This window comes from Cucurbita pepo, chromosome LG19 (assembly GCF_002806865.2).
Source record: "Cucurbita pepo subsp. pepo cultivar mu-cu-16 chromosome LG19, ASM280686v2, whole genome shotgun sequence".
Classification (NCBI taxonomy): domain Eukaryota; kingdom Viridiplantae; phylum Streptophyta; class Magnoliopsida; order Cucurbitales; family Cucurbitaceae; genus Cucurbita; species Cucurbita pepo.
The window spans coordinates 3,688,695-3,698,267 of record NC_036656.1 but is presented as its reverse complement, the minus strand read 5'-3'; the positions used below and the strand labels follow the sequence as shown (position 1 = coordinate 3,698,267).

Genomic DNA, 9,573 nt, shown 5'->3' with positions numbered 1-9,573 from the left:
CTTTGTATCTCTTCAGCCTCCTTTGGATTAGTCCTATATGCTGGTCGGTTTGGAATGGGCGCGCCAGGAATGAAGTCAATCTTGTGTTCAATCCCTCTAAGTGGTGGCAAACTACTAGGCATCTCCTCAGAAAATAAATCTTCAAACTCTTGCAAAAGCACAACAAAATCACTAGGCAAAGAAGGGTTAAGCATGTTAGTAAAGTAACAAGACCCCTTGCACATAAGTACAAGAATAGTCTGGTTAGAGAGCAAAACATTCCTAGCCTCACTTGATCTAACATACAAGCTTATTGATTTGGCTTTTCTCTCTTTTTTTCCTCTAGGCTGAGTGTTACTCTCTTGCTTTTCACTCAAGCTCTTTTTTTCACTTGATTCTTTTTCAATCTCTGCTTTTGCATCCGCCTCTTGTCTTTTCTTTTCAAGTTTGCTATGATCAATAAATACATCTTTTGGAGATAATGGAATAAAAGNCCATGATCATTCAACCATTGAAGCTTGTAGGGTCGTGGATGTAGTTGTGTCTTTAAATTAAGTCTTTTGACCAGAATGGAACTCACAACATTGGTGCAATTACTGCTATCATTGACAACACTACAAGGTACAGATTGAATAAGACACCGAGTTTGAAATAAGTTCTCCCGTTGGTCTACGCCGTCCTCCTTAATGTGGGTGTTTAGAGCTCGTCGAGTAACCAAAGATATATGTGTAGGGTCCTCTTCGCTAGACTTCTCACTCTCATCAGTTTCCTCATTTATGTCGTCATGTGCCTCGTCATCCGTAACAATTTCTCCCTCCTTGATGGTCATAATTCTTGCATTTGGGCAATCTCTACTATAGTGAACTACCCCTTGACATCTCCAACACTTTAAATCCCTATTTCGAACATTAGACTTTTCTACTTTTTCTTTCTCTGTTCTAGAACTCTCCCCTTTCTCAAATTTAGCTTGAGGCTTCTCATTAATCTCTTGATTTTCATGCTTATAATCAATGTTCTTACTATCCTTTTTTCCATGTAGAAGTAGAATTGGGAAAAGTTTTAGAAGAATACCGTTGAGATCTTCTTTGGATTTGCCTCTCGATCTTAATTGCAATGTGCAACAACTCCTCAATATTAGAATAAGGCTGTAAATCAGTCTTGTCTGCAATCTCTGTGTTTAACCCATTAAGAAACCGCGCCATGAGAGCCTCCATGTCCTCATCGAGATCAAGTCGATCCATCAATGTATCCATCTCCTTGTAATAATCTTCCACAGACTTGCGTCCTTGTTTCAATGCTTGAAGCTTTTGCGCCATGTCCCGTTGAAAATATTGTGGAACAAAACGCTTCCTCATGGACTCTTTGAACTCGTACCATGAATCAATTGGTGCTTCAAGGTTTCTTCTCCTACTTGACATCAATTTATCCCACCAAATTTGAGCATATTGTTTGAATTGAGCAATGCATAACAGTACCTTCTTTTTATCACTAAAATTATGACAGTTGAACACCGACTCCACCGTTTTCTCCCATTGAAGGTACTCCTCTGGATCGGTTTTGCCATAAAACTTGGGAAGTTTTAATTTGATGCTCCCCACGTTACGATCAATTCTATCATCATAAGGAACTCGTTGTTGTAAATTATGATACCTTCTTCCATGGTCTCTCCCTCGCATCAAGCCATGACCAACCGCATGTAGATTATCCTCAAGGTAATCAGAATTGTCCAATTTACTTACAAATCCAACATACATGGTTTTATATAGCCTAAAAAATGAAACTATCAAAGACATTCTAAGAGTTGTAATATTCATACTTAATACTTAATGGTCATAATTAGTCATTAGGTAAATGTAACCTAAAGTAAATAAAAAGTTTTAAAATACAATGGCTCTAAATTACTCTAAATTGTAACCCACCAAAAATTAATAACAATCAAACTTCATTCTTCTTCAATGTGGCATGAATTGAAACATCTTTTGATAATTTTGACAATCTTTTCTTCACCTATTCATTGAAGTATATTGTATGATTAATTTCTTTTGGTTCATATCATATATCATATTTGATATTTATTATACGCAAATATCTAGATATTTGCTTTCTTAGCATAGTGTCTTCCCATATATTGTTCTTTTCATTTATTACCCTTTCCATATCTTGTAATTTATTTGATTATAGATAAAATAATTTTTAGGGGTGGATTATCCAAACATTTTCGTAAAAAAAACATTTTAAAAATAGTAACCTGGAAGAATTCATCAAAGAATTTTATTCCTTCATTCTTTTTGCCAAAAGGAAATATGACAGGAGGGAGAAAAAAAAATAGTAAAGTACAAATTCATCCTATAAATATCTTCATCAACGTTGAATCCTTAGCAGATGGGAATTGGAGCACCGTTCCACTCTTTCAAGCACTCTAAGATAGAGTCGATCATCTTCCCTTCACACAGAGCTGTGAACACCTTCTCGCACTCTTCTCCTGGAGATATCACTTTTTCTCCTGTCAACAGATTTGTTCTTAATTCTTCTCTCACAAACCTATACAACGGATAAGATCTGCAGTCCTTAATCTGATTCTCAATTTTAGAATTTCCACTCTCATACGACAACCTTGCATTTTCCACTTCTTTTGGTAACACTGCCTTTAGTTCCTCCTCGAAAGCACCAATCTTTTGGAAGATTGAAGTGTCTGCATCCTTTTCACAATCACCATTGCCAAGTGCGTGCTCAACAAGGACTTGCCTCAACTTTTGGCTCAATGGGTAAGTGGCACTGCATGGATCATCGATATAAGCGAAGGTGTGCTCTCTGTCCACAACTTTTAGAAGATCTTTCTCACAAAACCTTGATGGGTGAAGTGCTCCATTAGAGGATGTTGTCAACACTTTCTTGGCTGTTTGGCTAACACAGTTTTTTACAGTGTTCTTCAAGTTTTCTTCCAAATGCCTCAAGTCGATTGCTTGGCAGAGGGCAACCAAAAAGGTTGATGACATGAGTTTTAAAATATCAAGGGCTTCGGCTGTTTTCCTTGAAGAGATTAAACCAAGAGAGTTAACATCTTGGTTGTGTTGCTCAGCACTCTGGACGTGACTTGTCACTGGATTTGCAAGATATTGAAGCTCAGAGCAATAGGAAGCCATCGCAATCTCAGCACCTTTAAATCCATAATCTAAACTTGGGTTTCTGCTTGCAGAGAGGTTTGAAGGTAATCCATTGTTGTAAAAATCATTGACAAGCTCTGAAAATTGAGCAAACATGAGCTTTCCAATTGAAGCAACGGCCAAACGAGTGTTGTCCATTGAGACTCCAATGGGGGTTCCTTGGAAGTTGCCTCCATGGATTGCCTTGTTCCTTGAAACATCTATCAAAGGGTTGTCGTTGACTGAATTAATCTCTCGCTCGATAGACTTTGTTGAGAATCGAATGACTTCAATCAATGGACCAAGCCATTGAGGAGAAGTTCTAAGAGCATAACGATCTTGCTTTGGCTTTTGAAGAGGATCGGTTTCATGCAATTTCTTTGCAGCTTTCATGTAAGAGCTTCCATCCAAGATGTGTTCCATAATTGCAGCAGCCTCGATCTGACCAGGATGATGCTTCAATTTGTGAGTCAAATGATCGGTGAATTCAGGCTTTCCTTGCATTACTTCAGCAAAAATGGCTGACAAAATCTCAGACAAAACAGCCAAGATATTGGCCTCAAACAGAACAATCGATGCCAATCCAGAACCAACGGCAGTGCCATTGACAAGAGCAAGACCTTCTTTTGGCTGCAATTCAAAGAACCCAGAAGGGATGTCAGCTTGTTGAAAAGCCTCCTTTGCATCAAGGCTTTCTCCATTTGGTCCAACCGCCTTAGAGTTTGGTCGGCCAGTGAGCAATCCAGCAATATAAGAAAGTGGAACAAGATCACCAGAAGCAGTAATGGTTCCACGAAGAGGCAAGCAGGGAGTGATGTTATGGTTCAAGAGTTTGGTTATGGCTTCCAAAATCTCAAATCTAATACCCGAATAGCCTTGAAGAAGAGTGTTGATTCTCACCAACATAGCCGCCCTGGTAGCAGAGTGGGGCAGAGTATGGGTGGACTCAGCTCCACTTCCAAAGATCCCAGCATTCAAGAATCGAATCAGCTCCTTCTGAAGAGCTCCACCTTGATTGGTCCTTCTATGAGAGGTAGCACCAAAGCCAGTAGTAACACCGTAACTATCAGTGCCTTTGTTCATGCTCTCCATAACCCAATCACTGCTAGCTTTAACGCCAGCTCTAGCAGACTCAGCCAACTCGACCAGCACATCATTGTCACGAGTGGCAATGGCGGCCACTTGGGAAATGGTGAGAGTCTCACCACCAAGCTTGACAAGGGGCCTCCGGTACTCCTCCACCATGCGCTTGACCTCATCGAGATGGCTTCCCTTGAGAGACTCGGCAGCCACACCCCAGTTGAGTGGATCATTACGGGTATGGCACAAGCTATGTTGAATCTTGTGAATAGCTGCCATTGTGAAAAAGAAAAAGAAAAAGAAATTGGAAAAGAAATGAAATGGGGAATGCGAGAGATGTGAGAGTTGGTGGGAGAGGGTTGAAGGAGAAGAAGAAAAGGAAGAGGGTTAAATAGAATAGGTGGGGTTGGTGAAGATAGAAGGAAGAGAGGCAATGACATAGAATAGGTGTGTTCAATTTGGTCGCTGGTGCGGTGTGGTGGGCGAGAAACTACAATGGTTGGTGCAGAGAAACTACAAGTGTATTTGTTATTTAAATTTCCTCGGTCAAATTTGGGCGATTGTAGACTTTCATTTGTCGTTTTTTTTTTCTTTTTTTCTTTTTTTCTTTTTTTCTTTTTTTTTTGAGAAAATAAGGAAAAGTAAAGTGGAATAAAAAAAATATAAATATTATTATCACCAAACTTTGTAATGGTTACTTTTCACCAAACTTTATATTTGTTACTTTTCACCAAACTCTAAGCTTGGTTAGTCATACCTAACCTTGATCATTTAAGTAAACGAATTCACAATGCGATTAAATTTTTTGTTGAATTAAGAAAAAGATGAACCCTCTAATTAGGGGTATACATCCAACCCGACATCCCGGACCAATCCAATCCGAATGACAGAGGTTAGATTGGATTGGATTAGTAGTTCGAGTTGGGTTGAGTTATTTCTACTGAACCCGAATTGACTCGGTTCGATTTCAAGTTCATAGGACAAAAATCTCGAATTAACCCGAACCAAACAAAAGTTATAAAACTCATACACTAAGAAGTCAGGATATTAACGAGTCTGGCATAGTGGTAACTGGGCCTTATTCAGGTCAAATTCATGTTTTTATTATTATTTTTTTATTACTTTATTATTTTTAGTTTTTTTATTTTAATTTTTATTTAATTTCTTTTGTATTTTTTAAATTTCTCTCTTAATTATAAAAAAAATGTCTTAATATTTTATACTATTTTTAAACAAATTGTTTATAACATAAATAAACTACCAAACAAGTATCCAATCATTTCAAGAATATAGTTTATCATAAGTTATTGAATATGATTTATACCATATATTTTAGGATAGGTTATTGAATATGATTTATACCTACATTTAGGTTATTTTGAAATAAAAGCATATAGTTTTTTTTATTTTTTTATTTTATAATTGAAGTAAATCTATTTCGATATAAGAAAATATTTATTTTTCATTTTTGACATGTATAGTTTTTTTAAATTAATCATTTTTATTGTTTTTTTTTTCATAATCTATCCTTATATTTTTCCTTGTAGAATAATCAATTCTCAATAAATGTCAGTATTTAGTTGTTACTAGTTCTATAAAAGTGTCTGCATTTTGTTCTTATGTTCTTATGGATGAATTTGTTTTTACTTTTTAAATTGATTTGTGTTTATTTGTGAACTTTTAATATATTTTATCTATAATTCTTTTGCGCATAAATAAATAAAAATTTTAATTTTTTTTTAATAAGTTAACAATCCCACAACCTTATGCGAGGAGAAAGGATTGGATTGGGTTGGGTTTAGTTTCTAATCTAATCAACACGAATTTTGGGTTGGGTCAAAAAAAAATTCCTCAACCCAACCGAACTCGGACAATGTACACCCTTACTTTCAATCATGTATAAACACGAGTATTTTTAAGAAATTTGTGTAAATATGTGAGGAAATATATTGGAAATGGGATTGTTAGGACCAAAAGGGAGTTAGAAAGGAAAGTGAATGGAAGGTGGGGGAGAGGTTTTGAAGGTTATTTGGCCATCAACCTTTTTGTTGACAAGTCAACGAATACATAAAAAGGAAAGCTTTGTAAAATTTCGTGACTCTATCCATGCAAAGTCTTTAATACTCGAATGAAATCTAATACATGGATCATTGTAAAATTTAGAGAATTGAAAATTTAATACTCGAATAAAATCTAACATATCAACCTAAGCTAATTAGGTAAGTGGCCTACTATAAGATGGACCAAATGATGAAATTTAACATACCAGCTGGGAATACCGAATACCACCCCTAGATGAGATAGAGATAGGTCCCAAGAGCATAATTGCATGTATTTTTTAGGTAAAGGCAAAGATAGAGATAGGTCCCAAGAGCATCATGTATGGAGGACGGCAACATTGTGAGCAAAGACTTGTTAGGAATCACAACTCTCCACTATGGTATGATATTGTCCACTTTGAACATAAGCTCTCGTGGCTTTGTTTTAGGCTTCCCAAAAAGTCTCATACCAATGGAGATAGTATTTCTCACTTATAAACTCATGATCTTCCACTAAACCAACCAATGTGCAACTCACTCCCAATAATTTTCAACAAGATTGTAACACGTGTATAGGGTAGGCTCATATTTAAATTTCTAATCTTCGTTAGAACACGTTGTTTGCATTTTATTGTTTTAAATTATTTTGTATTTATTTTTATTTTCTCTAAATTTCAATATTTCATATTTAAACACATAAGACCATGACAGTGTTTTTCAAAAAAATAGGATGTTTAAAATGTTTTCGACATTTATACTATAGATGATATTTTCTTTTAAGAGTTATATTTCCGCATAAGAGTTGAGCATGAGACGTTAGTAGCGACTCTGAGTATGTAAAAATTTAAGGTCGTTAAACATAGTTTTGTATCTAACTTCATAGCTTCAAACGATGAGCTTCCATGTTTCTAACTTTAGCTTTGGTGAATTTTAAAGTAGAGTTTGTATCCTTCAACTGAAAACGTTGCACATCAATGTGGTGCTTGTCATGAAGTTTTAGAGAAAACTTGGATGAGAACCATTTTAGAGTTCCTTACATTTTCGTGATAAATTAGATTAAAGGTGTTCGAATCAGATTGAACTAGGATGTCACAAGTCAAAGGCATGCATGGTGTGTGCTTCCTTGAGATGTCGATCCGGTCTCATATAGATCTTCAATCTAAATTTTACTTTTCTCCTTTCGGTCCGATAATTCTGTGTTAAACCCAAATTTGTCCCGTATTAGGTTTCTTCTGTTAAATATCATTACTAGCCCAATAGGGTTAAGCCCAATCATTACTAGCCCAACCGGGTTAAGCCCAACTATTGTATGAGTGATTATATTGACGTTAAGAGAATGATTTAAGGATTTTATGAATAAATTTAGGAAAATGATTTAGGGGTTTTTAGGAATAAATTTAAGAAAATGATTCAGTAAAAAATGTTTGGGATAGATCGCCATAAATACTCCTCCACCCTACCTAGTTCATCATCTCAAGAAATACCAGCAATACAAAGTAGTAGTTTCTAACGAGTGTTTTGTAAATCTTTCTCGATTGTTTTTAATAAAGTGTGCTAGTGTTTCCCACAAAGAGTTGTGTTCAACATCTTTCGTGATTTCTCTTTTAAGTTAGACTTGTCTGAGTGGACTTATAAACATTTTAAACCAAAAATAAAAACCCAAAAAAATATAAGAAATTTATGTTGAATATTAATTAGGGTAAATTTTCCCAAATATTACACATGAACATATACTTGTAAGGGCAAATGGAAGAAAAAGAAAACAAAACGAAACAAAATAAATAAAAATGAGTCCTTTTTTATTTTTTAAATGGACTGTCAATTGAATTTTGGATCCTCTGGTTGAGCAAGAACATGACTAGCAAATGGGGATAGGAGCACCATTCCATTCCTTCAAGCATTCCAGAATTGAGTCGATCATCTTCCCTTCACAAAGAGCCCTGAATACCTTCTCACATTCTTCTCCAGGAGATATCACCTTCTCCCCAGTTACCAGCCCAGTTCCCAACTCTTCCCTTACAAATTTGTACAATGGGTAAGATCTGCACTCCTTAATTTGGTTTTCAATGCTTGATGTTCCATTTTCATACCACAATCTTGCATTCTCTACTTCCTTGGGCAACATGGCTTTCAATTCCTCCTCAAAAGCTCCAATCTTTTGGAAGATTGAAGTGCTTGCGTTCTTTTCCTCTTCACCATTTCCCAGAGCATGATCCACAAGAACTTCTCTCAACTTTTGCATCAATGGGTAACTCATACTGCAGGCATCATCTACGTATGCAAAGGTGTATNAATAAATAAAAATGAGTCCTTTTTTATTTTTTAAATGGACTGTCAATTGAATTTTGGATCCTCTGGTTGAGCAAGAACATGACTAGCAAATGGGGATAGGAGCACCATTCCATTCCTTCAAGCATTCCAGAATTGAGTCGATCATCTTCCCTTCACAAAGAGCCCTGAATACCTTCTCACATTCTTCTCCAGGAGATATCACCTTCTCCCCAGTTACCAGCCCAGTTCCCAACTCTTCCCTTACAAATTTGTACAATGGGTAAGATCTGCACTCCTTAATTTGGTTTTCAATGCTTGATGTTCCATTTTCATACCACAATCTTGCATTCTCTACTTCCTTGGGCAACATGGCTTTCAATTCCTCCTCAAAAGCTCCAATCTTTTGGAAGATTGAAGTGCTTGCGTTCTTTTCCTCTTCACCATTTCCCAGAGCATGATCCACAAGAACTTCTCTCAACTTTTGCATCAATGGGTAACTCATACTGCAGGCATCATCTACGTATGCAAAGGTGTATTCTCTGTCCACTACTTGCAGTAGATCTTTCTCGCAGAATCTTGATGGGTGAAGAAGTGCACCGTTGGCACCTGTGGTGAGAACTTTCTTGGCCACTACACTCACGGTGCTCTTTACTACGTTCTTCAAGTTTTCTTCCAAATGCCTCAAGTCGATTGCTTGGCAGAGGGCAACCAAAAAGGTTGATGACATGAGTTTTAAAATATCAAGGGCTTCGGCTGTTTTCCTTGAAGAGATTAAACCAAGAGAGTTAACATCTTGGTTGTGTTGCTCGGCGCTCTGTACATGGCTAGTCACTGGATTTGCAAGATATTGAAGCTCAGAGCAATAAGAAGCCATGGCAATTTCTGCACCCTTGAATCCATAATCTAAACTCGGGTTTCTGCTTGCAGAGAGGTTTGAAGGTAATCCATTGTTGTAGAAATCATTCACAAGCTCTGAGAATTGGGCAAACATGAGCTTTCCAATTGAAGCAACAGCCAAACGAGTGTTGTCCATTGAGACTCCAATGGGAGTTCCTTGGAAG

General features: G+C 36.7%; 3 protein-coding genes across 3 annotated transcripts in view; all 3 read right to left on the bottom strand.

Annotated features, from left to right (window-relative positions):
- Nucleotides 1–2,239: 2,239 nt before the first annotated feature.
- On the bottom strand, nucleotides 2,240–4,737 carry LOC111781012 (phenylalanine ammonia-lyase-like). Its single transcript, XM_023661406.1, has one exon. It carries the CDS (start codon nucleotides 4,479–4,481, stop codon nucleotides 2,355–2,357), a length of 2,127 nt encoding a protein of 708 aa, XP_023517174.1. The 5' UTR covers nucleotides 4,482–4,737; the 3' UTR covers nucleotides 2,240–2,354.
- Nucleotides 4,738–7,923: 3,186 nt separating this feature from the next.
- LOC111781651 (phenylalanine ammonia-lyase-like) lies at nucleotides 7,924–8,525 on the bottom strand (the record flags this gene model as incomplete). Its single annotated transcript, XM_023662338.1, has 1 exon — nucleotides 7,924–8,525. A coding segment is annotated over one exon (426 nt), but the record flags the coding sequence as incomplete, so codon positions are not given.
- A 34-nt stretch (nucleotides 8,526–8,559) lies between these two features.
- The window catches only part of LOC111781011 (phenylalanine ammonia-lyase-like), a 2,210-nt gene continuing 1,196 nt past the window's right edge, over nucleotides 8,560–9,573 (bottom strand). The window contains exon 1 of the mRNA XM_023661405.1: nucleotides 8,560–9,573. This exon is cut by the window's right edge and continues 1,196 nt beyond it. Within this exon, the coding sequence (XP_023517173.1) occupies nucleotides 8,616–9,573 (958 nt within the window). The 3' untranslated portion in view covers nucleotides 8,560–8,615.